General features: G+C 51.7%; 8 protein-coding genes across 8 annotated transcripts; 4 read left to right on the top strand and 4 right to left on the bottom strand.

The window, feature by feature from the left end:
- Nucleotides 1-695: 695 nt before the first annotated feature.
- Nucleotides 696-1,797, bottom strand: BDZ99DRAFT_540680 (uncharacterized protein; the record flags this gene model as incomplete). Its single annotated transcript, XM_033726720.1, has 2 exons — nt 696-1,173; nt 1,226-1,797. The coding sequence occupies 2 exons, from the start codon at nt 1,795-1,797 to the stop codon at nt 696-698; spliced, it is 1,050 nt and encodes a 349-aa protein (XP_033572059.1).
- Nucleotides 1,798-3,448: 1,651 nt separating this feature from the next.
- Nucleotides 3,449-5,404, bottom strand: BDZ99DRAFT_424309 (uncharacterized protein). The gene is made up of 4 exons (XM_033717053.1): nt 5,038-5,404; nt 4,860-4,988; nt 4,380-4,804; nt 3,449-4,324 (listed from the first exon to the last, which is right to left on the bottom strand). Exons 1-4 carry the CDS (start codon nt 5,288-5,290, stop codon nt 3,851-3,853), a joined length of 1,281 nt encoding a protein of 426 aa, XP_033572058.1. The 5' UTR covers nt 5,291-5,404; the 3' UTR covers nt 3,449-3,850.
- Nucleotides 5,405-6,672: 1,268 nt separating this feature from the next.
- BDZ99DRAFT_501973 (uncharacterized protein) lies at nt 6,673-11,219 on the top strand (the record flags this gene model as incomplete). Its single annotated transcript, XM_033723857.1, has 4 exons — nt 6,673-7,621; nt 7,739-9,172; nt 9,223-10,129; nt 10,182-11,219. The coding sequence occupies 4 exons, from the start codon at nt 6,673-6,675 to the stop codon at nt 11,164-11,166; spliced, it is 4,275 nt and encodes a 1,424-aa protein (XP_033572057.1). The 3' UTR covers nt 11,167-11,219.
- Nucleotides 11,220-12,124: 905 nt separating this feature from the next.
- Nucleotides 12,125-14,370, bottom strand: BDZ99DRAFT_490717 (SWIRM-domain-containing protein; the record flags this gene model as incomplete). Its single annotated transcript, XM_033723068.1, has 2 exons — nt 12,125-13,756; nt 13,807-14,370. 2 exons carry the CDS (start codon nt 14,368-14,370, stop codon nt 12,125-12,127), a joined length of 2,196 nt encoding a protein of 731 aa, XP_033572056.1.
- A 919-nt stretch (nt 14,371-15,289) lies between these two features.
- BDZ99DRAFT_424302 (electron transfer flavo protein-like protein subunit alpha) lies at nt 15,290-16,626 on the top strand. Its single transcript, XM_033717052.1, has 3 exons — nt 15,290-15,711; nt 15,763-15,931; nt 15,980-16,626. The coding sequence occupies exons 1-3, from the start codon at nt 15,409-15,411 to the stop codon at nt 16,555-16,557; spliced, it is 1,050 nt and encodes a 349-aa protein (XP_033572055.1). The 5' UTR covers nt 15,290-15,408; the 3' UTR covers nt 16,558-16,626.
- Nucleotides 16,627-17,419: 793 nt separating this feature from the next.
- BDZ99DRAFT_396698 (voltage-gated potassium channel) lies at nt 17,420-20,139 on the top strand (the record flags this gene model as incomplete). Its single annotated transcript, XM_033716006.1, has 6 exons — nt 17,420-17,640; nt 17,723-17,752; nt 17,808-17,945; nt 18,068-18,206; nt 18,328-18,633; nt 18,688-20,139. The coding sequence occupies 6 exons, from the start codon at nt 17,420-17,422 to the stop codon at nt 20,137-20,139; spliced, it is 2,286 nt and encodes a 761-aa protein (XP_033572054.1).
- Nucleotides 20,140-20,864: 725 nt separating this feature from the next.
- BDZ99DRAFT_112871 (uncharacterized protein) lies at nt 20,865-21,722 on the top strand. Its single transcript, XM_033712438.1, has one exon. The coding sequence runs from the start codon at nt 21,002-21,004 to the stop codon at nt 21,584-21,586; it is 585 nt and encodes a 194-aa protein (XP_033572053.1). The 5' UTR covers nt 20,865-21,001; the 3' UTR covers nt 21,587-21,722.
- BDZ99DRAFT_540671 (small oligopeptide transporter) lies at nt 21,723-24,630 on the bottom strand (the record flags this gene model as incomplete). Its single annotated transcript, XM_033726719.1, has 7 exons — nt 21,723-21,928; nt 21,983-23,306; nt 23,362-23,444; nt 23,501-23,817; nt 23,874-23,929; nt 23,995-24,005; nt 24,055-24,630. The coding sequence occupies 7 exons, from the start codon at nt 24,628-24,630 to the stop codon at nt 21,860-21,862; spliced, it is 2,436 nt and encodes an 811-aa protein (XP_033572052.1). The 3' UTR covers nt 21,723-21,859.
- Nucleotides 24,631-25,831: the final 1,201 nt, after the last annotated feature.

Below are 25,831 nucleotides of genomic sequence, written 5' to 3'. Positions count from 1 at the left end.
GTGGTGAAGCGACAGGGGGGGAGGGGGTGTGCGATTAGTGAGAAGGGGGTGTGCGATTAGTGAAAAGGGGGTGTGCGATTAGTGGCCCCCTTTGTGAGAGTTTGGTATTTTCATTCGAATAATGAAGGTGATTGAATAGAAAGAATTTTTGATAAGCCCATCCCTTCTCGAATGGTTGAAAAATAAGCCTCAGGTCTTAGTCCCGCCCTAAAGAGCCAACGCCGTCCAGAGTAAGAAGAAAAAAGCCAAAAATATCTGGAAGCGCTTGTTAGATGCCTGTCAATGCGTACGCCCATATGCACATAGCTGAAAACTCATTCAGATGTAAATCAGTCAGAGGTGTGGAGTATCGATGCTACTGCGATAGCGAAGCAAATATGTCGAACTGCAGTCAACATCGTCCAAAGTTGATAGGTGAAAGTCCTCCAGTGGACAGACCATTAACAGTGCCAATGATGCTCTAAAGAACCCATGCTGCGCTGCTAGACTCTGCGGTTAACCAAATATCATTGACGACGGCCCTCCTCAGAAAAAACTTACCTTCGAATGGCGGAGATTGTGATCCGAGAAGCGATAACCATACCTTAAGATCGCGAGCTTTTCGTCTCATTGACACGTTCCCAATGCCAGCTTTCTCAAACGAGTATCATCTCAAATGAGCCTCACAAGGTCGTCGTGTGAAACGGGGATGCGGTTCACATATCCATCTCGTCGTCCGAAAGCGGCTCTTCCTCTTCTTCGCCCTCCGTCGATTCGTCCACAGAGAGGCTATCGTCGCTGTCTCCGCTATTTTCGTCTCTGTAGCTCCCGTCCGACTCGACATCCGTCTCTTCCTCTGCGATAAAATTTTGGAGGTCTTTGGGGTATCGATATCGATATTTCTTGCCGCTTCCATTGCTGCGTCGTTGGGTGCGCGGACTCACCAGCTCCTCTTCTGGAACGTCGGTATCATTCTCGTAGTCGGACATATTGATTTCCTGAAGCTTGACCTTGACTTCGCCCTTGATCTGGGCTCCGGGCTTTGTGCTTTTGGTGTCGATTTCAGTCTTAGCGGCAGGTTTGGTATCTGCAAAGCTAGGGTCGTGCTTTGTTGCCGGAGTGAAGCGGAGCTTAGATGTAGCCGGAATCGGGTCGAGACTCAAGGGCTGAGAGATCTTGAAGAGGTTTCCTTGGCTGGTGAATAGTTAGTGACATTCGTCAAGTTGGTGACAAGTACAGTACTTACAGCCTCGGGTCTTCTCCCAAAGCCTTCTTGATGTCATGGGATAGGCGAAACGCGACGGTACATTGTCGGCTACCAGTCGTTGTTGCGATAGCAGCGGGTACTACAGCAAGTTTTCCACCGGTTATTGTGAACAGCTTCTTCTGTCTTATGTCAGTTGATTTGTATGGACTCTTGTGGAGAAAACGAACCGAAACGCTGGCTACCTCCTCGTGAAAGAGCGGTACTTTTGACGTCAGAATCCAACCATACTCGTTCATCTCGTCCTCTCTCACAGTGCCCAGCCGCAAGGCCTCATCGGAGATCTTTTGCCAGACGATGTGGTCCCACATTTTTCGGACGTTGTCCTCCACAACCGACCGCTTAGACCCAATTCGAGGCACCCTTGGGTCCACGCCGCGGCCCACACTCTGGTGGCTTGCTTCACCATTGCGGGGTCTTTCGCCCAGAATCTTCTTCTTCTTAGGCAAAGCCCGAGCGAGGGCCTCGACCTTAGACTTGCTGAGCGTCGAGCGCAGGTCCTTGGAGCGCTTTTCGTGAGTGGACGCCTTCACGCCTTTACTTGGGCGCGCCATCTTGACGATGTCCGAACTTGTAGTTGAGTGTAAAGGTGACGGAAGTGAAGGTAAGAAATCATATCGCAAGTCTTAACGCCATGCTTATCTTGTCTCGCCTCGTGTCTAGTGAAGTGGAATAGGTGAAAGGGATATCGGGCTCGTGATTAGTGGGCAGAGGTGGCAAGTGAGGACCCATGTAGCGGATGAAGCCAAGTGAAATAGAGACGTTGTACATTTCTCGGTGCAGAGAGTTGATAAGCAGCTTAAATCACGGGAATCTGAGAATTGAGGACTTCACTCTTTGAGGCGACGACGATGTCGAGGACGGAACTGTTCAGAAAAGGATTTAGGGGTCGCCAACAACTGACGAGTGAAAGCTAGTGAAAAGAGACCTTGACACTAAAGTCGTATCCGTCACAGATTCTAGGCATCGACTTTGGTCCTGCAGAAACCCTCCACACCAGAAAACCGAGCCGTTGACACTCATAGGTCATGCATTTGGCGTTTATCGAATGACCGTGTTACAAAATCTTAGTTGCGGTGAGGTTGGCGAGAATCGAAACTGTAGGATGCCCGAATGCGCTCAGCGATTCTTTGACCTGGTCTGGAATCCCCTCTTGATCTTCGTCTTTTACGCAGTACGCTTCTCAATACCTTTCGGGGACGTTTTCTGCAGCGTAGATGGTTTTGTGACTAAACGCTCTTCCGGCACGTCTGTGTCGTATTTTAGATACTCGTAGGCATTGTGCTCTTCTTTGATTCGAATGTAATTATTGTTGGGTGCTGGGGTCTGTGCAGGAGTAGGCAGTAAGACAGTGGAAGAGTCATTGGAAACTCTGTTGAGCTGGAAGGACGAGTTGGACGGGTGTTGTTCAACAGCTTTGAGGGGCGCGCTCATTTGTGCTGAGCTCTGGAATAGGAGTGAGTAATTATTCAAACGATGTGGATATGTCGGGTGTCTCTAACGTGGTCCTGAAAGCTTCTACGGCCTCTTGAGTGATCTTTGGAATGTCAAAGAATACTTCCTAGTTTTCGCCTACAGCAATGGCACTTGGCTTTGCATACTCGGCACAGATTTCACCCAGTATGTCATAGAGTTGATGCTTTTAAGAGCTAATTAGCCATATGTGACGGGGGAAAGAGCATAGGAAGCAAGCATACCACTTCGTCGTATACATCGGAACATAGATCCTTCGGGATGAGCTCCATGCTGTCCATCTGCGACTTGCGAAAGACTCCTAGCTTGACGGCGGATTTAGACATTCTTAGCCAGGTTTTCCAATGCCAGCTCCCCTTTGCAGAGTCCGAGTACACCGGGTTGCCGAAGTTTATGCCATGGCGGGGTTGCTGTTTGCGGGCTGATGTTGGCTTGGTCCTTGTCGTTGGGGTGCTAGACAAGAGAGTGGAAGTCGAGCGTTTCACTGTCTGCGCTCTCCGACGCACGGCTGTTCTTGTAAACTTCACGCTCGTGAAGAAGCTCATATCTCTTCATCTATGGCAACACATGGACAGAAAGGACGTAAAGATTTTGAAGTAAGAAGAGAAACAATAGAATAGGTGAAGCGAGGAGGCTTTAAGGTCTAGGTTGCAACCGCGCTAACCTAAGAAGGAAATAATTTACACTGGCGTCTTCTAATAAAACATGTCTTAGAGCACCTTCTTATCACTTCTTAAGATGCCTTAAGACATTTAAATAGATCTCTAGGCATTGCTATATAGCACGCTCTTCCTAGTGGACTATATTATCTAGATTACAGAAATGTGCTAAAGCATCTTTAGGAGGAGACTAAAGGCAAGCAGAGACTAATATTTCTGCGCCATAGCAGGGTGACAGAGAGGTACCAGGTTCTTCTAAGAGAGGTGGAAGGCTTATAATGTATCTCTACCTTCCTGTCGATGGAATTTCATACGCGCTTTTCTCTACCTTCACTCCATAATTAGTGAATTGCCAATGTAGTTCATGTGTTCCCCCTTATCCTATAGCCTTACGCCAAATAAATGCACTCGATACTACTACCTTGCTAAATCCCGATTCATGTTTCTAAAGGGAGCCGATTGTGATTCCAGTGGTTCATACGAAAAACGCCATAATTTTCCGCAGCGACTCGCTCAGTCGGCCAGCACCAGTGATCGGTGACTTTCCTAACCACCATGCAACAAGGCCAACGGCAACAGCCAAGCCAAAAGCACCAGCAGGCCTCCTGTAAAGCCAGGCTTGACGTTTGACATTGTTCACCGCCTTTTGTATAGCCTTGGCCCGGCGCATCTCGACTTCTTGCTTGCTGAAGAGTGTATTTCCTTCCTCTAGTGTTTGTTTTGCTACCGACGAAGGAATTTGTGTGGTTTTGAGAACGCTGTAGGAGGACACGCGGCTCCAGGCGCGGTAGGAGAGGGACTTGGGAGGGTGGCGGTCAAAGAGGGATGTGGTATTCGAGATCAGCAACTCGAGATCTAGGGGCTTTGGTAGTTTGCAAAGAATGGAGTGGAGCATCTCGGGCTCGTCGGGGGGGATCTCAAGTAGCTCATCTTTGCGCGCAAGGACTACCTGAAGCGCCATCAAATTAGTAGCATATTCATAAGGACCATCTTAGGGTACTGACCACTGCGAAGAAGTACACAGGTATGACAGCCTCTCTGGCCAAAAAGAAATCAAACAGTCTGGCAATGTCGCCGTACTCCTGGATGTCATGGGCATAGAGCGTCAAAGTGGCTGCCAACGCGAAGAAGGGCTGAGTATGTGAGAGATGCTCCCGCAACGCCGGGTCCACAGTGTCCAGAATTGGGTGGAGAAGGTGGAGGTGTGAAATTGCAGCGTCAAGGGACGGGAGCATGAAATCCCGTATACGAAGAAGTGACAGGCGAGTCACGGCCGCAGGGCTATGCTTTGCGCCCAAGACAAGAAGTATGACCTGGACAATGTCGTGATAGCCTTGGAAGTAGCACAGAATCGGGTGCCGCCGAAGCACCTCGGTGATGACATTGGACAGCTCCCGCTTCCGCTTGTCTAGCTGCTTGTCGGATTCGTCTGTAGAAATGTTCTATAAGTGGAGAAGATATAAGACTGTAAGCGCCAGGCGTACTGTTTGGGTAGTAGACGAATGATCGGTTAACGTCAAGTTTGACCTGGTCTTCGTCACGATGCGGTGGTAGCGAGGTCCATGGTACTTGATCATCCAAAGAACTATTGTTTGATCCTAGAAGAAGAGGCCCTGCGAGACGGTCAGTATATGGTTCCTGGAACCGGTACAGGGTGTCTACAAGCTGTGCGGCGCAAGCTATCCTCCACCAGACCATCTTTGGTAGTTGCGAGGTCGATGAGGGCGCGCAAGTCTTCGTTTGTGCATGCATCTGCGATCTGCGCTATCTTCTCTGCCGCAGCGGGTGACAAGGGACGCGAGTCTGGGAGAGGGAGCGAGGGGACTTCAATCGTGGGAGCGGCGGAGGGCTTCTCTTCACCAGGACCGCGGCCCTTATGGTCGAGATCGGAGAGGGAGCTTTGAGAGGCAGACATGGCGGCTACTCCGTCACGGACGGAGATGCGGGCATGCAGCGAGCATGTCCAAGCGGGATCCCAGTGTCGCGGGACCAAGGAACTGTGAGTATCATTTGGCTGTTGTCAAGGTGATGGATTCGCTTGCGACGGAGTCGACGTGTAACACGCGCACCGGGATGCTCCCCTCTATCAACCAGGGAGAGCCCATGCAAGACCCGGCAGCATCTGACCCGTATACAGCTGTTACATAGGGGAGGTCATCGAAGATCATATGCCACTTTCGCAAGTTTTCAGTACCCTCATTCATCGGATGCCCTTTATGTATCGATATATTGCCAGTATTGCCTCTGGCTCTCCGGACGACGCCAACGCAGCAGATCGAGTGAATATGAGCAATCAAGGAAAGTGATTCAGGAGTGCTACACAGCGTCCTCTCCCGGTTCCACGTGCCAGGGCCTTGTGCGTCTTGTGCTCGCTGTCGTTGCTGTTCTCGCCACCAAGGCGGCCAGGCACTGACACAGATGGATGGCGGGACAGTTCGCAATAGTTCATCTCGGTGCTGTGCTGCATGGGTGCCCAACCGCCTTCAGCCTTCCTTGCACGAGCAAAGGCAGCAGGCATGAGCAAAGGCAGCAGGCATGAGCAAACGTAGCAGGCATGAGCAAACGCAGCAGTCCTCTGTCATGTTACTCTCGCCGTCGCCGTGCAGATAGTCTCCACCCCCGTGGCCTGCTTCCCGACCTCCATATCGACATTCCTAGACACTCTTCCTAGAAATCCTGAAGCAAACAAGCTGTCCAGACCCTCGATTGAATCAGCCTACCCTGTTGCACTGCTCTCTCCCGTGCAGATATCACCGGCCGGCGCCATCCTTCTGCCTTCTGCCGCACGCCATCCTGTGATTTGTTTGCTGCACGCCCTCACCGTTTGAGAGAGTTGCATGTCTGCATCTCAATGTCGACGCGGCCCGCCCCGCTGACCTCACAGGGCCCTCCTTGAGCTCTACCCGTCGCTGCTGACCCTCCTATGCGCTATTCATCGGGCCCATTACCGCGGCGCGAAAGTCGAATGTGCAGCCCGACCACCATGTTGCGGCGCCCACAATCAGCACACACAATTCTCCAGGCAGTGCGTCTTCTCCATTTCTAGCATTCTGCAGTGACCTGCCGTCACGTTGCGTCCCTCCGCATTAATCATCTGACAGCTACGCTGCAAGATATTGGACCAATCAGCACACGGCCCGTGGAGCGCGTCCTCCTTCGCCACGCTGTACTGTCTCTCAATTCGAATTCTTGCTTTGACATCCGTCCAGAGACAGTCCGAAGTCACAGAAGCAGCCGACTCCAATCAACCCAGCCAAGCCCTTGATCGCTCGTTCCTTGGCCGTTGTTGTCTTGGCAATGGCTTCAGTTGCGACGAACGTCTTTGTCAACGGGCAGTGGGAAACCCGACATGTTAACCTCGATGAAATCTTGGAGAATGATCGCCGGAAAACAGAGGCAGCGGCCAAGTCGAGGCAACAAAAACCACCAGAGCCCACGCCCACTCTCGGCCTTCTTTCTCGGACTATCCTACGGAGTCCCATAATCAATTGGATTATTCCTGCGAGAATTCGCCATAAATACTTCAACGACGTCGTTTTCATTGGCGAGGACTTTCTTCATATCAAGGAGATAGGTTCTGATGGCCATCTTCGCCACATTGCTTCCAAGACCGACTTCGACTCTCGCATTAGGGCCGCCAGATGTTTTGGAGAGCCAAGGAAGCCCGCATTCAATAGTCAGCTCAAGAGAGAAGCGAATGGCGGCCTGAAAGAGGAGCCCTCCGATGTCATTCCACCACAGGTCCTTGTGCTGACGCTAGAATCTCAGAGGGTTGTCTTCCTGTATGCCCGCCAGGGTGCGGCTGGCTGTGTTACTTTCATCCAGAGCACAAACCCCTTGCCATTCGTCTCCTTCTTGGAAAATCCTGGAAAGCATCTGGCTGTCGATCCCAAATCTCGAGCCATCGCTATCGGCGCCTCCGAAGAACTCTTCTTAATCTATACTACGAAAAGTATGGCTGCCTGGAGAATGGACATACTCAGCGCCCCTGATACCGACCTCCAAGCGGCATCCTTTTCAACGCCTAAAGTAGAGGAACGCGCATTTAAGGTCGACAAAGGCGTTATTCTGAAGATGGAGTTTCTTTCGCCGGCTGCGAGCGATGTTGACAGGGTCGTGCTTCTCGTCCTGTTTTCCATTGGAGGGAGAACAAAAATGTCTTGTTATGAGTGGGATGCAAATTCGACTATACTCGGACCACAATCTTCAGTTGTTGTTCGATTAGACAAGTATCCGCTAGATATCGGTAAGCCCTTCTCTACGCTCAATTTCAGTGACAGACCGAATGAGGCTCGCGTGACAACCCGTAGCCTTTCCTCGGTTCCTTCACAGCCGAAACTCTATCATTGCTGACAATCCTCAGAAGATGCGCATCCTCTCTTCCTGATACCTCTCCGTCAGTCTCCCGACTTCCTTTTGGTAGGTGAGCACATTATATCTTTGTATCGGGATGTTTTAACTGGCTCTCCTCGGCGGCACGGAAATAAATCCGAGCCCAAGATATTACGATACTCTGGTAGCTCAAGACGCAAACCTTTGTTGACGCACTGGGCGCGGACAGCCCGCAATTGGGAGCCGGAGGGCAAACTAGATGAGAGCATATACCTTGTCAGAGAAGATGGAACAGTTCTCTATGCTGTGGTACACCCGAACGCTTCTCTCGTTGTCGTCACGAGCGCCGGACAACTTAACTGTATAGTGGACTCTGCTTTTGCAAGTTTAAACGTCGGTTTCTCTCTCATGAGCCCCGACGTCTTGATTGCCGCAGGAGACATGAGCCACGGAGAGATTGTCAAAATTGGCCAGTGGAGTAAAGGATCCCAAAAGATGTTCACACGGACCGAGAGCATGGAGCTTGAGTATATTGAATCTTTACCAAACTGGACGCCTTTGATGGACACCGTCGTTTCCAGACTCCCAGGCGTCAAATCGAAATATGAAAGGTCGCGTGATACCATACTTACAACAAGCGGAAGAGCACCTTACGGATCGATATCTGAAATACGATATGGACTGAATGCTCGTATCTGGGCAGAAGCAGATCTATCCGGTAGTCTCGGAAATACAGGCATGTGGGCACTATTCGATCCAACACAGGAGGGAGTATTCTTCCTTGTGTCTCACCCTTGGCAAACTCGGCTATACCACCTCTCTATTGAGTCAATGGAGGTGTCCGAGATCGAAGAGCAAAACTGCGATCTGGAGCTGAACAAGGAAACCTTCGCGGCATGCACGCTAAGTCTTGAATGGGCCGTTCAAGTAACAGAAAATGCTCTGCACCTGCTATCTATCTCCGCCGAGAACCCCCAATTTCGTCGAGTAACTCGCCACGACTTCCCGTCGGACCGCCCAGTACGCGCTGCGACTGTGGATAGTAGATGGCCATTGATAGTCCTTGCAACTAGACAAGGTTCAGAGTTCGGTCTTGAGCTCCGCCATTTTGCGGAGCCAGGTGATGGCACTGGCTGTCCAAACACCAGTCCATCCTTTGTCTTCCAGGCACAGATACCTCTGTCGGCAGAGCCAACCTGTGTGCAGCTTGTTGACATCCATGGGAAGCCCTATGTTTTCGTGGGAACCAGAAACGCCGAATTGCTGCTTTTTAGTCTTGCTGGAGGGGATTTTGTTCTTGTACTGGAGAAGCAGGTGGAGGCCGGCTTCATGCAAGGCATACCTGCGGTGTGCGAGAGCGTTGCCCTACTCTCCTCTGATGAGCGTGGAGAATACACCTTGGTCTGCGGAATGAGGAACGGCTGTGTCTACAATTTGAATCTAGAAGAACATCATACGAACCCAAGTAAGTAACGCTCTCCTCTTCATAAATCACCCGGTGCTCATTTTATGCAGCCATCTCGGCTACTAATGCCACGATCATCCCAATGGGCCATACCTCGGCTAGGGTCATTCAGTGCTTCTCGGAGCCAAGTACTGCCTTTGTGATGTGCGGCTCGGAATGCTGCCGGTTGAAGCGTAGTGAGACAAACGACTCTACCATCCGGTACGAAACAGATAACATCTGGTTCACAGATCAAGGAAATCCTGCGCTGCAACAACCTGCTGTATCTGCGCTTTCTCAGGTTCCGCACTGGCCAAGAATTTCGCCTGAGGGATTTTCACTTGGAGGATCTCTCCTGGCTATTTCGGATTCGACATTTTTCCTTGCTCAACTTGAAGACGAGGTCAAAGCTGTACCGCGACGGCTATTGATGCGGGATACGCCATATAAGCTAATATATTCCCCTCACTTGAAGATGATGGTAGTCGCGGCGTTCAGGATCAAAGAAAAGAAGGGAAAAAAAGGATTCGGGATAGGGGGTTTTCGAAGCGTTCGGTCTGTCATCCAGCTCATTCGCTCTGATAGCTACGCTACTGCTGGCGATGATGATGACGAGAATACTGCCATGGAAGATGAGCCCAAAAGTGAATCTGATAAAACTCTCATTGCTGGCGAATTCGTACTGTATCCTCACGAGAAAGTCTATGCTTTCTTGGAATGGCACTGGGAAGAGGGGACTAAAAAGCACGACTTTCTTGTCGTTGGCACAGGAATCACCAATGCAAACGGGGACTTATCTGGACGCCTGATTTTCTTGCAGATTAAGTTCGACGGCCAAGGCAAGGCGGAGTTCCGGGAAAGCAAGAAAAGAGACTTGAGACATCCCGTCTTTGCTATCGCAAATTATGACGAGCGGCACATGATTTATACTTGTGGAACGACGGCTCAGCTTGAAGAGTTCTCGGCGGTAGAGAGCAGGTGAGAATGTTATCATATTCGTCGAATTTTAGCTTCTAATAGTGATATTTAGATGGCTTCTGGTTTCACAATACACTCTTCCTTCGCCTGGACTTCACATCACTGTCCAAGGACCCAGCATTTACATATCGACTGCTCAAGACTCAGTTTACGCGTTGGGAATTGGGCTATCGTCATCAAGCAAACCTATCCTACAGCCCTTCTTCAGCGACGCAGGAACTAGGAACACACTCAATCACCTCACCATTAGGCTTCCTCCAATCAAATTTGACGTTGATAGGCAGACTACCGAAGCGGCGTCTTCATCCCCTCCTGCAAAAGCTCCTCGGACCTTGATCCTCATTTCAGACAAATCCTCCACTCTTGTCGGACTCCTCCAACCATCCCAGGAAGCTTTGAAGAACGCAGCATCAACCCTCTTCGAAGCTCGCCTCCCCCGATGCGTGACCCGCCTCCGCCGCGGCGCAATCAGGCCCTCCTGGCGACGCTATCATCCCAAATCCTTCGACACTTCTCACCTCGGCGTCCCCCAACGCGATCTTTCTGCCGACCATCCAGAAGACCCACCAACAACCTCACCGGTCTCCGGCATCCTCGTCGACGACATCATCGGCACAGCCGTCGACGGGACTCTCTTCGCCTTTTCCATCCTCGACCAGCCCGCCTGGCGTCTGCTCAAATTCCTCGAAACCCTCATCACCGTCACCGAGAGGCAATATGCGAGTGCAAGAGTAAGCTGGACCCACATAAGCCTGCAGGACGTGGTCGAGGGCATGGAGAAAGACAAAGGCCACCCCAAACCCCCATATTTCCACGTCAACGGCGATCTACTAGCCTCGCGCATCACGGAGACTCGCGCGCCGGTGACAGAGCTCCGTATACTGCTCTTCGACGGCCCGGAGGAGGAGCTCCGCGTCTTCTTCTTCAAACTCGCCGCGGAGTTTTTGCCTGCGGAGAAGCCAGGCGAGGGTCTTGAAACATGGCTTATCGAGCGCTGTGTGGAATGGTTAAGGGAGGTGCTGGATGCGGTGTTGTAGACAGCTCGCGATCCATGGAGTCGACTCATGGTATGATTAATGCCTTTGGGGGGGAAGGGGGGGGGGGGGGGGGGAGACTTGCTCTCTGACTTTCTTTCCGGGTTCCCTCTTTGCTCTTTTCTTTCTTGTCTACCGTTTTCTGATCTGCGTTCCCTTTCTCTTTCTCCATGTACTGCTACGAAATCGTACAGGCCGAGTTGGGGGGTCCGTGACGGGTATCATGCTTTTGGCGGATCTCCTACTGTCTACGCATCTAGTTCTCTGAATTCCACGTAGCTTTGAGGAATCTTTCGCAAATGCCTATGGCCTAGTTGACTTGTGACGAGCCCATCGAACCCGGCAAAAAAAAAAAAAAAAAAAATTGTATCGAATGCCGCAAATTCTTGAGGCTTGGATGATTTGTGGGAACTCAGGCATTGACTGATACCCAACAACATGTCCCGAAGTGGCAATTCTTGGCATGCCAAAGGTGTAGAGCCTAGAGTTTCGTGACGCACTTTCACAAAAGGCGGATTTGCTCCCACCGCTAACTCTTTGACCGCAGGCCTGATTTAGGGTCCCGTTTTCTAGAAAGCAAACCTGAGACTGCAAATCAGGCTCCCAGATCTTACTTGCGTTGGGCGGCCGAAATACATCCATGGTGCCCCCCCCGAGGTGGCAAATTTGATACGCAAGATAGCTGCTCCCGCATCGAAATATCGGAGATCACATCACTTAGGACAACCTAGAGTAAAGCACCTGCCTTATCTCAATTCCTCGAAATAGTATACAGCAACGACCACCTAGCTCGTCCATCACCCATCATCTCTCAGGCGACCAGCTCGATGAACCGTTCCACGGAAAAAAAAAGAGAGAAAGTTACCCCAAGAATCCCGCGCCAATACCCTACCGAATATCCAGATTTGAAGAAAAAGCACAACCCAGCCCAAACCCTACCCTACCCCGATTATCCACCCGTTCATATCTCCAACCGCCCGTATCCACTCCCCGTCTCCTCGCTAACCGGCTGCACCTCGCCGCCCTCCACCCCCGTCCGCTTCACGCCCACCTTTTCCTCGCCCTTGCCAACACCAAACCGCTTCACGGCCTCGGTGAGCTCCCGGACAGCGTCATCTGGCGCCATGGTACCAATGCCGACCATGTTGCCGGCGATGCCAGTGCCCTGCTCTCCGACACCGAGGCCGGTGCTGACCTTGCGCGCAGCCGTTTCGATGCCCTTGACCCTCTTCTGGAACGCGAGGCGGTCGAGGAACAACTGCTGGCGGCGGCGCTCAAGGTCGCGGCGCTCGGCCGACAGAACAGCTTCCAGCTCGTTGAACTGCTGTAGCTTGAGCGAGAGCTTCTGCAGCTGCAGGTTCACAGCGCTAGACACGAGGCGCGTGATGTAGCGTTCCTCGTGCGAGGCCAGGCCAGCCGATCGGGCGGCAGAGAGCGCGAAGGGAAGGGCGGTGAATGCCTGCTGTGCGGTGGGGGCGGATGTGGTAGTGGCGAGGGCATTCGAAGAGGTGGGTTGTGGGGAGGATGAGGGGCCTGGGGCCTCGTCGACGTCCATTGCGTCCTTATTCTTGACGTTTGAGCTAGCGGCAGCAGGGGTTGAAGAAGCCTTGTCGGCTTCCTTTCCCTTTTCCTTTTCCATTTCCTTTTCTTTACCCTTAGCGGCAGCCTCGGATGTTGTTGGAGCTTTCTCGATCTTCTCGAGTAGACCGCGCTTGAGCTCTTCAACGCTCTTGCCAGCGGCCGCTGCGGCGACGCTAGGGTCGGCAAGGGAAACGAAGAAGCCCATGACACTCATGACAGGGTTGTCTGCTTGCTCGAAGGGGAGGCGGCCGTTGTTCAGGTAGCCTAAGGAGGTTGTTGGGGCGTCGGATTGGGCTACATCAGCCTCCAGATATGGATCCACGATTTCCAGTTGCAAGAACTTCATCATGCACTCTTCCCTCGTGCGCGTGCCAACGTGGTCCGAAACACTGTTCCAGTCCTCGTCGAAGAGCTCCAGTCCCTCCAACAATAGTAATGTCTCTGCGTCCGTCCATGGTGCGTCTCTATCCGGATATGCTCGGTATTTCTCGTTCTCGATCTTGGTGTATTCCGATGCTTTGCTCGACGCTGGGAAGTGACCATCGAGAAAGCACGTCGGGCAAAGGTCGTGCTTGACCATAGCAGCAGTCTTACCCTGGGCGGAATGAGGCGCAGACTTCGAGTTATGGTAGCGGAAGCGGGTGCAGTCCATACCGCAGGAATAGCAGAAAAATTGCTTGCTAGGCTCTTTCAGGGCATCTTCAAGAACCTTAGTATCAGCGGAACCATTCGCTGCACCCTCTCCGTTCGATGGCTTATCCTTTGATTCTCCAGGTGTAGCTTCCTTACCATTCGACTCGTAGATGTTTCGTCGGATTTCGAGATTCAGGTCTGATTTCGAAAGCGGAGCGGCACTTGCTAACCGTTCGGTTGTGAGGTGTGGTTTTCCTGTGGTGGTAATGGATCCTGGTGCGGGTTGATGGGCTTGTAGGCCTCTCGGGGTATCTGCGGTGATTCTGAAGTGGCCGGTAAACGGGGGACCGATGTTTGATGGTCTCGTGTCTGGGTCAACCTATCTAAAGTGTTAACGAGTATCATTATGCCAGCATCCGAATAACAAACCTGGTAGTTGATCAAGCCCCATTGTTCTAAGAACGCATGAACGCGCATGATGGCGCACACATCACCAGCAAGATTGCGCCTGCATGCGGTGACCGTCAAATACTCCGCTGGGTTCAAGCGATAAGTGTTAACCATAAAGTCCCTGTAGTCCTTGTAAACCGCCGGCGTCTTGCTTCGATTCCGAGCGTTGAAGAACTCTGGGAGGGCCTTCTTCTCGAGCTTGTGGATTACGTGCATGTCGAACCAGGTGCTGTAGCTGGGCAGAATAATTGCGTGGGTTTGAGCGATGAGGTGCGACCGTGCAGAGGTCTCGAGGGCGCTCTTGGTCTGGCCATCAAAGGCACCATCTACTGCTTCGGGGTGTTCTGTCGGGCTCTCCTTCTTTGCAGAATCTTCGATGCCGGTCATCTCCTCGTCATCCTGGGCGTCTGCATCCTCGTTCTCCGGTCGGGGTCCATCAGGTGCGTCCAGGGGGTTGTCAGATACAATTGCAGGCGTGGCTGCTGAGGGTTCGCGAGAGGATTCCTTGACTGAAAGGGAGGTAGGTTCTTGGTCTTCGAGCATGGAGGTGTCTATATTAAGGCATCACTGTTAGAATCGATTATCCCCAAAGGCATGCTGAACCAAATCAAGCGAGAGTGCACCAGGCGTAAACGAAGACGGAGGAGATGGCTCCTGAAAGACGTCGTTATGCGCATTTGGTGAATCTCTAGGGGAGATGGGACCATGACATTGGAAGTTTGAAAAGGAATCTGGGGACTGAAAGCCTGAGGCAGCGCCCTCAGAGCCATCTGGGTGTTGCTCAGACGTGTCCTGGGAGACAGAATCCGAGGAAAACTCCGACATCTGCCCAGGAGACCCAAGGTCGAGCTCGTTTGCATATATATCTGCGGTGGCAGTACGTGCACGAGCCATTGTGAATGAAACAAATGTGGAAACGGAAGAAATGCGGCTCTAGTGTGCTTCGCGCAGACATGAATAGTGAGAAAAGCGTACCTTGCTCTGCCTGCATCTCGCCGGCGTCGATATGGGCACCAGTGGCACCTTCTCCCCCAAACAGTGTATTGTCAGCGTCGTGTGTGGTTGATGGAAGCGCGTCGTCGGCCATGCCAGAGAGCGGAGGATGCTGCGGACCTCAGACGGAGGCAGGGGCGCCCACGAGGTGTCGCGTTGGGGCCGAAGTCGAGGGTAGCAGTCGCGGGAGGCGCAGGAGGGGATCGGGGGCGACGATCCGAGATAGGAACGCGGGCTGAGTGAATGATGGGGGGTCGTGGTGGTGATGGCGGCGCGTCGACTCGCGATGCAGCTCAGGGCTGGCGGCGGAGTGAGAAAATTGGGCACGTGACCTGCTGCTCCTGGCAGAGAATACGGCATGCCATTGCCAAACTCGCACGTGTGGTACGCCGTAGCGATGGGCTGGAGCTTGGGCCCCCGAAAGCCGGGGAGAAAGGAAGCGACGCAAACCGCCCGAGGTTGCCATTCTCCGGCGATATCATCATTCACCATTCCAAGGTTCACTCTTGCATACACCACCATTGCTCCAATCGGCCCTCTTTCTCTCTCTTCTTTCTCCTCAACCTCTCCTGTAATACCCTCTCCACCATGTTCTCGGTTGCGAGGCAGTCCGTCCTCCGCCAAGCGCGATCCCACCTCAGACGCTCCCAGCCTACCGTGTTACCGCAATTCTCCGCCGTCGCACGCCTACTATCCACACTCGCACTGCTCGAACAGAGGGAAGGAAAGCTCAATGTCTCGTCGCTGGCCGCCGTGACAGCCGGCCAGAAGCTGGGGGGGTCAGTGACTGGTTTCATTGCGGGGAGTGGGGTAAAGGCAGTGGCCGAGGAGGCGGCGAAGGTGCAGGGCATTGAGAAGGTCATATACGTGGAGAATGACGCGTACGATAAGGTGAGAATACGCCTGTCATTGTGATTGTGGTGCTGGTCTAACGTGACTCAGGGACTACCAGAGAGCTTCGCACCACTACTCGTAGAAAACATAAAGAAGGGCGGCTTTACACACGTTCTCACAGGCCACTCGGCGTTTGGGAAGAACCTCATGCCTCGAGTAGCAGCACTGCTGGACTCTCAGCAGATCTCAGACATCACGGCCATCGAGAGCGAGGACAGTGAGTGTCCGTCATGTCTTGTCCAACACCCACGCTAATGTTCTCCAGCCTTCGTACGGCCCATTTACGCTGGCAATGCTATCCTCACTGTTCAATCGTCCGACGGCGTCAAAGTCATCACTGTCCGAGGGACTGCATTCCAACCAGGCGAATTGACGGGCGGCTTAGCAGAAGTGGTCGAGGGCGTGGATCCCAAGGCCGAAAATCCCACCGAGTGGATATCAGAGGACCTTGCCAAGTCAGACCGACCAGACCTTGGGACCGCTACCAAAGTCGTGTCTGGAGGGCGAGGCTTGAAGTCGAAGGAAGAGTTCGACAGGATTATGCTACCATTGGCCGACGCGCTGGGCGCAGCTGTAGGAGCCTCTCGAGCAGCAGTCGACAGTGGATACGCAGACAACAGCCTACAAGTTGGGCAGACTGGAAAGAACGTGGCACCGCAGCTCTACCTGTGCGCAGGTATCTCAGGCGCTATCCAGCATCTGGCGGGAATGAAGGACAGCAAAGTCATTGCGGCGATTAACAAGGACGCGGAGGCGCCCATATTCCAGGTAGCCGATGTCGGCCTCGTGGGAGATCTATTCGAGAGGGTGCCTGAACTGACAGAGAAGCTTAAGGCGCAATAGAAAGGACGAGATTATATTCCCTGTATATAGTAACAAAACTCTTGTCAATCGTCTGCACCCTAGTCCTACAATGCCTCGTCATAGAAATCCGTACACTCGTCTGCCGCTGCGTGAGGAGCTTCATAGCATTTTCAGCATCCCGAAAAGGAGAGAAGTTCGGCATTTTGGACAACAAGTGAACTCATGAAGCTACCCCACGCAGTGTTAACAGGGTGGACGCAGATTGGACGGTATCCGCTGCCTCCGGTTTCTACTAGTACGTGAAGCCCTACAGATAGCGGCAGGAAAGGCTTTGTATACGAAGCTATGACAGTGCTTTATATTCTCCATATACCTCCGTCATGGACGACGCGTCGTCGAACGCCCAGGCATTTGTGAAGCGCCGGATTCGGCCGGGAACTAAGCGTACATAAGCATGTGTGGTGGTTAACTAGAGGCCTGACCGACAGGCAACGGCGAGCTTTACCCCGGGTTTGGGCGATCGATCGATCGTTCCAAGGTTCACGATCTGGTTGATGCAGCCACGCCAGCAACGATGCTGTCATCTGCCACCCGCTCCCGTGTCTTTATCTCTCCACCGAATTCCTCTGCCAAGCGCGCCTTGCTTTTGCCTCCAGCCCTTATCACCAACCACTGCCTCCACGGCCTTTACCCTCACTGTCCTCAGCTCTAGACCCCGCAACTTTTCCCCTTCCTCCGGTTTCTGTGCCAGTCTCTTTACTTGTGTTCATCCTACCGCTCTTATCCAGATACGAGTCCATACCAACAGCCTCGCGAAATATCTAGCTTTGTCTGCTCTCATATGCCCTGCAATGGCCGGTACTGTTCAATGACATGAAGCCGTCTTCTCGACACCGACACCATGACTGCAGCCAGCCCAACCTCATCCCAGATCCTCCCTGAGAAGCCACTGACTTCCGGGACCGAGAATTCTTTCAACAATGCCTCGAGCTCCTCTCACAATGGCCTGTATGACAGCGGGCCTGCCATCCAGTTGTCTGAGAACCACCCGAACCGCGAGCCGCAACGGCAGAGGAGGAAGTGGTCTTTCAAGCCGAGAAAGTGGCACGACGGCCAGGAGCAGTACGTCAGATTCTGGAACCTATTACTGCTGTATTCTTTGCAGATTTATATAGCAACAATACTAACTTCTATATCCTTGAAGCGACTGGTGGTTCGCCTCGACCGGTATTCCGTTAGTCAACTTTCCCCCAAAAGTAGCCATTAAACTTTTGCTTATGCTGATACAGACTGCTCGCCGCCACTCTCGGTCCTCTCGCAAACGTACTCTCTATTGCCGCTTTAGTCTCATATTGGAGAGAAACTATCTATATTGATGGACAATTCGTTGGCGATTTCGACGGAGTGTCTTTCAAAGATCCTCACTGGTACGTAACTGTCTCGGGCGTATACTCACTCGAACCGCAACTGCTCTTCTTACCAACTTCAACAACCAAGACATAACGATGGCGCCGTCTTCTCCATCATGATGTCAATCTAACATGGCCAGGTGCTATTGGCTCAATGTAGCCTCCCTAATCTTGGGTTTCATTGGCAACTTTTTTCTCCTGATGAACTTCACCCAACGTATCCGATACATCATTGCTTTGCCTATGACGATATTCTTCTGGTATGTTGCGACAGCACTTGTAAGTAATTATTCCTTCAAATAATACGTCTTCTTCAAATCAACAGATATAAGCATATTATAAACGACTCCTCTCTCGTTCGCATATTCAAAGTAGTCAAATGCACTGACTCTTGGTTTAGCTCATTGGCATTACTGCCTGTATGCAAATTTATACTCCACCAATGCGGCCGTATGAAACCTACACCCAAGGCTTCTGGTATGCCGTTATCGCCGCCTGCATATACCTCGTCTGCTCTATGATTCTCATGATCAACATGCTGGGCTACTTCCTAGGCCACTACCCCGACACTTTCGCGTTGACAGAAGCACAACGCACCTTGATTCTACAGACTATGATGTTCTTCATCTGGCTTGCCGGCGGCGGTGCTGTGTTTTCTAGAATTGAAACCGAAAACGGCACTTCCGGCTGGGATTTTGTCGATGCGGTGCGTCTACCTACCGAGTACCACCCCTCACGTTCACCCACTAATCTTTGTTAGCTATACTTCTGCGACGTAACGATCCTCACCGTCGGCTTCGGCGATCTTTACCCTACCAACGACGTTAGTCGGGGTCTCATCTTCCCCTACTCCGTTGGCGGCATCATCATGCTTGGTCTCGTCATCTCGTCCCTCAACAAGTTTGTTGGGCAGCTCGGCGAGGAAAATTTGATCCAGAAACACGTCGAAAAGCAGCGCGTGCGCACCATGGACCGCACCGTTACCAACTCTTTCGATTTACACCAGCGAGAGGGCGTATCGCCCAGCCGCCAGCGCCACATCTCGAAAGCCGACATCAGCGCACCACACCGCGCAAACGAGTACCCACGGTCAGCGATGGGCAATACAGGGCGGCATAGAGCTCATCGGAGCACCTTTAGGCCAATCCCATTGAGACCCAGCAAGCCAAAGCTCCTCTTGCTGCGCGAGGAAAAGGACCGGTTTGATCAGATGCGCAGTATTCAGCACGCGACCCACAAATTCAAGAAGTGGTGGGCGCTCACCCTCTCTGTCATCGCGTTCGGCATCCTGTGGTGCGTTGGCGCCGTGGTCTTCTGGCAGTGCGAGAAAACCTCCCAGGACATGACCTATTTCCAAGCATTGTACTTCTGCTACGTCTCACTACTGACTATCGGCTATGGTGATCTCTCACCAAAAACCAATGCCGGCCGCGCCTTCTTCGTCGTCTGGTCACTCATCGCCGTACCGACCATGACAGTGCTCATCTCGGACATGGGTGACACCGTCATCTCTAACTTCAAGAACTTCATCACCAACCTCGCCGACTTTACAGTCCTGCCGAAGGAAGGCATCTGGCGCAGCTTTCTGGATCGTCATCCCTGGCTGCTCCGCTGGATGCAGCGGCGTGTTGAGAAGCGAGCTGCGAAGAAGCGCCTCGAGAAAGGTTTCCCCACCGGCCCAGACCCCGAGTCTGCCGCTGCAGAAGAGGAAGACACGGCACCGCCGAATATTGAGAACCTTGCCGAAGAAGCAGAACGTGATGCCATTTCAGACCCAGCACTTGATGAGGCAACCCTCTCACGAAAACTAGCACTCGCTATCCGCAATGTTGCTAACGACCTCACCCACGATCCGCCTAGAAAATATTCTTACGAGGAATGGGTTGAGTTCACGCGCTTAATTCGTTTTACGACGAAGAGTGCGGAAGAGGTGGAGGCCCAAGAGGAAGAAGAGGGACTCGTGGAGTGGGATTGGATTGGCGAGGACAGTCCCTTGGTCAGTAAGAAGGCGGAGGCGGAGTTCGTGCTCGATCGCTTGTGTGAGAGCTTAGCGAGGTACATGCGACGGAAGAGCGAGGCAAAGGGGGCAGCGAGGAAGCAGATCGAGTCTCTTGAGGAGAAGGTGGAAGAGCTGGAGGATTTGGAGGGGGAGATGAGGCGTGAGATGAACTCTTCGGGGGCGAATGGGACGGGGAGTTCAAGGGCCTCTTGACGTCGGTCACGACTTGGATCTGAAGTTTGGGTACTGTACGGATGTACTTGCGCGATGGCATATATACCCCTTGGGCAGCTATTTTGAAAGCTGAGACCATCCCGTAGTTGGGTACGCAGAATATCGACATTCATATCTTAGCCATTCGACTTTTTGCCTCTCCTGGTCTCGGTATACCTGGCCATCTACTGCTGAGATTGGTCGGTACGAGCATATCAGAAGAAGACAGTGCAAGGCTGAAAACTGAGACGGTTCGTGGATTGGCTGACGCCCACCAGCAACTCTTCTTAGCTTACGCTTGCTCAGCCTCCAGGCTTCAGCTAAACTGAACCTCTCGGGCTCGCCTCAAGAATGTTCACTCCTACAAGGTCCTTTTGGCAGTAACCAATGCGTACAAACTCCTCTATCCACATGGCCTCCAGATTACTTTGGAGTCTTCTCACTGCAACCGCCGTCTTCACGGCATCCTCCAGCTTCCTCTACATTTCCCGCTATGTTGCACGTTGGACAGCGGTCGATGCGAAGGCCAAGATTACGACCGCGACCTCAGCCTCGTATTTGGCTTCTATGGCCCCGGACTCAGGTTGAAATTGATGTGAACTCTGATTTCTATAGACGTCTAGCTAGTTGTATATATACTAGGGGAAGGAAGGGGGCCACCCCCAGGGTGGCGCGCTAGTAAGTTCAGATGAGCCCTGCACAGCTGAGGCTTCAGCTCGGTTCTCTACAGCTGAGATTTCAGCTGGGTTCTCTACAGCTGATGTTCGGAGAGTAGCTTTCTGGCATATGAGTTGTTGATCCTAGGTTGTAGTGCTGCAACCTGAGTCCCGGCGTATATTAGGCATGGCTTCTGACTGCCGTGATGGCGCTGTTGAAAGATATCTGGAATACCTCGTCCATGCCCCAATCATTACCCCAATCAGACAGTAGTGAGCGACATACTCATAGGCCTGTGTGGCGAAATACGAGTGCTATAGGGCTAGTAGGCTACCCTTTATTCGCCATGTTCGATCTTATGTCTCGCGACTATCATCACAACTTCGGAGCCTCTTCCGCAGCGCCGTCAAGTGTGCTGGTTATGGCGATATCGCTGGTTACCACTTGGGCAGTTCGAAGGCCTATATCACGAGAGATTACAGGCGTAGAGTCCATACGTTCTCAAGATCGACTGCTAGGGACTGCTAGGTACTGCACTGCACCTGAGTTTTCTTGTACTTGCACTACACGATCTCTGGGTTTTAGCCTGTTCGCAAAGCGCCTTACTTTCGTGGCTGTATCTTACTCTGTTGAACGAAATGAGTTTGGGCTATTCATTTGGTATGTTACTTTCAGAGAGGCAGAAGTCTCAAGAGAGGGACGGCTATCTGGACATACACCAGTTTGTAGGAGCTGCATCGTTCAGCTTTTGGCCTACAGTGTGTCTTATGATGTGGCTCACACACTCTGATGAGACGAAAACCCGGGAAAAGAACCTCGAAGTAACACAGTTCATATGCCAGCCTACAATACTACCGAAATCGGGAGTTAGATTAAGAGATTTGGACTAAGCAGGGGCTCTAGGCTTAGCGATAATTCTGGTTGCATTGGGCATGATACCTGATAAAGAGATCAAATTGGCCAGACGCTGGGAGGCTCTCAGAGGGAGGGTTACGCTCTGGATTCGCGCTTGGTTTTAGCTTCATTAATAGAACGAGGACTCCTCAACCACACTTCCCAAAAATCACCACTTTGCCGGCCCAAACGTCTCCCCATCGGCAACCACCTTCCGCATGGCCCCGTTCGTCGCGTCCTATGAACTAAGTTAGCAATATTCATCAATAAAAGCCCATTCATGTTGAATTACCATAGTCTCAAACACCGCAGTATTTCCCCACCAATCCGGGATCTTGACATTCGGCAGCGTAATAGCAAAGAAGACGACAACCGTGGAAATAATGAGGCCAGAATCAAGCGCCGCAGCCGTGACATAGTTGTAAGTGGACCACCAGCCATTCCAGCGTCGCCGAATCCAGTAATTAAAGATCAAGCCGATGATAGACCAAGACGCAAAACTCAGAGGGGTAGCAGGAGGAAGCCACGCCATAGCTCCGAGCATGACTGGAGCATTGAGAAAGCGTGCTCGGGACCTTGGAAACAGTCTCATGAGGGTGTAAAAGAAGACGGGGAGGAGGGCCCCGAGCAGCCAGTACCACTGCATCTTTGAGTAGATGGAGCCTGGACCGAATATGCGCTTGGGTCCGATCACGCCCCAGACAATGGAGGAAGAGAAGAAGGTTTTCCCGTTCGGGCAGGTGAAGTGGGTGGACTGCGTTGGGGTGCACACGCCGTCGATTGCTCCTAGTGTCCAGTTCATGACGGCGACCTGGACGAAGCAGGCCCAGATGCTGGCCACGACCTGGCACCAAAACGTGACTCGAGGCGGGACTTTCATGTAATGAGCCAGTTTCAAGTCTCCGGAATAGGTCTGTGCCTGTCCTAGTGTGATCGTGCTAAACACCTTAAAGATCATTACGCCGATGGGCCGCCCAGGGATCATGTATCCTGCCAAGAACGGGGACAGAACGTTCAGGGCCAATGAAATATTGGTGATCGCCAAGATCATGCACGTCGGAATGATGAAGACCAGGGCGATGATATTAGCGACGAAGAAAGCCCACCAGGGTAGCTGCGAGGAATATCCTAGTGCGGTTGCGAGACCCAAGGCCAGGGAGAGGACGAAGAGAGCACCATACCACCAGTCCGGAGCTTCTTGATATTTCGACATCAGTTTCATGTGGATATCTGGCTCTTGGTTCTTGGCGGCTCGAAATCTGTACCATATCTCTTTGCGATGGAAGAGGATTGTATGGACTATGGCGGCTGTCAGTGCTGCAAATGAAAGTCCGTAGTTGATCGCAAAGGTAGGTGCTAGGAATAGCGGCGAGTAGTCCTTATACTTGGCCGCATCGAATGTGAAGTTTGGACCGAGAATCCGAGACACATTGTAGGTGCTTCCTGTATTGTCGAAGGTCGTGGAGGTATTGATCGGAAGATAGTCTGAGTAGAGAGCTCCAGAATATGATATTCCGATTGCGGTGATAATTATGAAGACTATCAGTCCAACTAGTGTGTTCGCCAAGGAGTGGGCCGGAGCAAGCAAAGGGTCAAGCAAATAGGCCGAAACATATCTAGAATCACGCTCAGTATCTTCAATACTGCAGAAGAGAGAACTTGGCTGCTTACGTCCAGTCGAAAGTAAGGGGGATTAAGGATAAACCTGTAAACCCGCCGAAGAGCTGGTTCTGAACCACGTTATTGGGTCGTATCTAATAGCACCGTCAGTAAGTCTAGATAGCAAAAGACTGCATCACAAAGCACTTACCCACGTCACGAAAGAGAAGACAGACAGTCCTTGCCAGAGCACACCCGGAAACCAGTAGTAGGCAAATGACCCGGCAACGACATAAACGAACCAACGGTATCGCGAAATCAACCAGCCGTTGGTGGTTGCTGGATCAGATTTGCTCTGGTCGTGAAGAGCGTAGAATAGAGAGGAATTGGCAAATTGGTTGGGCCAAAGCATGGCTGACGGGTAAACCAGAAATCGGCGGAACATTCCTGCCAAAGCAATCCCAATGAGTTGACTGCTCAATGTGAATAGCAGTTGAAAGCCCCATCCCATGTCGAGGTTATAGTACGCTGTAACCCGTTAGAACCTTTATGTCAATGAATCAATGATATTGACGAGTACGAACGTTTTCCTTTAAGAGCAAGCAATGCATCCGTGCTATATGCATACGAGATCGAGACACTACATATGTAGGTTAGGTGATGGCGGTTATTTCAATATGCATTCCTAAAGCTAGTATGACCTACTTCGCCATGAGCTTATGGAAAGTTAGCCAAGAGATACTTTAAGATGACGGGTTTTCTTACTGTGATAACAGTATGCTCTTTGATTGTGAAAGGTCCAGTATTGAAGGTCCATTTCAGACCAAAAATAGTGAAAGCCTTAGTAGAGACTATTTTGGCCCAAAAGCAGCCCAACGGAAATACCAGAAGCTGCACTACGACGGATGGGAAAGATATTGCTGGACTCCGCATGCTCAAGAGCATATTGAGCCCACTGCATATAGTAACGAACAGCATACCCAGTATCCAGGCACGGACTGTGTTGGCAACTTCTTCTCCGTCCGTATTGCGGACTGCGGCTCTTACTTCGTTATAGGGTGAATTCTCTTCCAATGCCTCTACAAGAGAGTCAATCGTGTCCAAGTTGCCGGTCTTGGTGTCGTCTAGAATCTCGTTGGCCTTCTCTTGCGGCAGGTTGGGATCCCATCGGTGAGATCTTTGAGTAGCTCGTAGCTCTTCAACATCAACATCAGGAGGTGAAGCGTCTTCCTTTTCATAGACTTTGGTGGTATTCGCAGCCATAGTCATCTTATCTCCTTCGCTGTGGGTAGCGGCGGGTCCTCCGTCATTGAGCTCGATGCTTGAGAGACTAGGCGCCATCTTTGCTGCTGGCCGAATAGCCTAAAAAGTGAACCTGAAGAGTGTCTTGGTTCAGGATGAAAGCACGCGGAACTAGCACGAAGCAAGCGAGCGATGTATGTTGGTAAGAGAGATTAGAATTTTCAAGTGAAGTGAAATTTAGATCACGAGGTATAAGTGAGGACAGTGCTATCTTTCCAGATACCCCGCCGAGGTACCACCTTCTAGAACGGTCCGTGTCCACTCCCTACCTACAATATAGATATGCCTATCTGGGCCACCGCTCAATGGTCACGTCCCTCTCGTCGCCTGACCTTGAACGAGTTTCCCTTCCGTGAAGTGATCGTCAAAGCTGTTAGAGGTATTGCAAAGAGTAGCAAGAGAACACGAGGGTCCGTCTGATGCCACGTCAAACCTAGCAGACGAGGGCATCATCTACTCTAGTAACGAGTGAGCTGTTTATGGTATATGGTGTCCCTTCTACGAAACCCGCAAATCATACGTATCCGCAAAGCAAATGCAGGAGAACGCTGTTGGAGTGGAGGTACATTGGATCTAATGCAGGCGCTAGGAGCGATGTTCAAAGAACCAAACTGATTGTGGCGGCGATTTCAAGGAGGATGTTGACGAGCACGAAAAGAGTTGGGTATATACTTCATAAAGAGCATTCGCTGACGAGAGAGACGAGACATTGGAGTTGCGGTGGTGAGTTGTCAGGGCCGAGGCACGCCTTTCCCGATTAGACTAGTCATGTTCATCTGAAGCCTAGTGGTTTCTACCTCCTCCATCTACCAATCCATCTAACAACGACTCCACCCTATCTTCCACGAAGAGTACCGCAACCCCTCGACCAAAACCGTACGGACATCGAGTGTCTCCTGCTTGCTCTTGAAGCGCCTATGGAGCCGGATCAACATTGGGACTCCCTGGAGTTGAAACCGGTGTGCGACAATATCAAACAATGGAAAGGAGTATCGAAACAGCTCTCAGTGATCTCCTCTCTGCCAGTCGACGTGTCAAAGCGAGGTCGAAATTGAACTCACTCAAGAAGCCAAGACATAGCAGCTTACATCCCTATGCACAGTTGAGCAGCCTTTGTGTAATCTAGAACTACATTATTCCGTAGTATTTGCTTCACTAAAGTCGCAACCGTGCACAGGAAAGGAGTAATACAGCGCAACCATCATCTCAAACCACTTTCTCGGTTCCATTGAAAACTTCG

This window comes from Mytilinidion resinicola (assembly GCF_010093595.1).
Source record: "Mytilinidion resinicola strain CBS 304.34 unplaced genomic scaffold BDZ99scaffold_19, whole genome shotgun sequence".
Taxonomy (NCBI): Eukaryota; Fungi; Ascomycota; class Dothideomycetes; order Mytilinidiales; family Mytilinidiaceae; genus Mytilinidion; species Mytilinidion resinicola.
Note: the sequence above shows the minus strand (reverse complement) of the source record. Positions and strands in the feature narration are given on the sequence as shown.

Bases quoted from the DNA above. Each gene is read 5' to 3' on its own strand.
- BDZ99DRAFT_424309 (XM_033717053.1), bottom strand. From the start codon at position 5,290: ATGTCTGCCTCTCAAAGCTCCCTCTCCGATCTCGACCATAAGGGCCGC. The intron at 4,989-5,037 runs GTAGACACCCTG...ACCGTCTCGCAG, and splicing joins TAGCTTGCGCCGCACAGCTT to GGCCTCTTCTTCTAGGATCA. The intron at 4,805-4,859 runs GTACGCCTGGCG...ACATTTCTACAG, and splicing joins ATTCGTCTACTACCCAAACA to ACGAATCCGACAAGCAGCTA.
- BDZ99DRAFT_424302 (XM_033717052.1), top strand. From the start codon at position 15,409: ATGTTCTCGGTTGCGAGGCAGTCCGTCCTCCGCCAAGCGCGATCCCAC. The intron at 15,712-15,762 runs GTGAGAATACGC...AACGTGACTCAG, and splicing joins AGAATGACGCGTACGATAAG to GGACTACCAGAGAGCTTCGC. The intron at 15,932-15,979 runs GTGAGTGTCCGT...AATGTTCTCCAG, and splicing joins GGCCATCGAGAGCGAGGACA to CCTTCGTACGGCCCATTTAC.
- BDZ99DRAFT_112871 (XM_033712438.1), top strand. From the start codon at position 21,002: ATGGCGCTGTTGAAAGATATCTGGAATACCTCGTCCATGCCCCAATCA.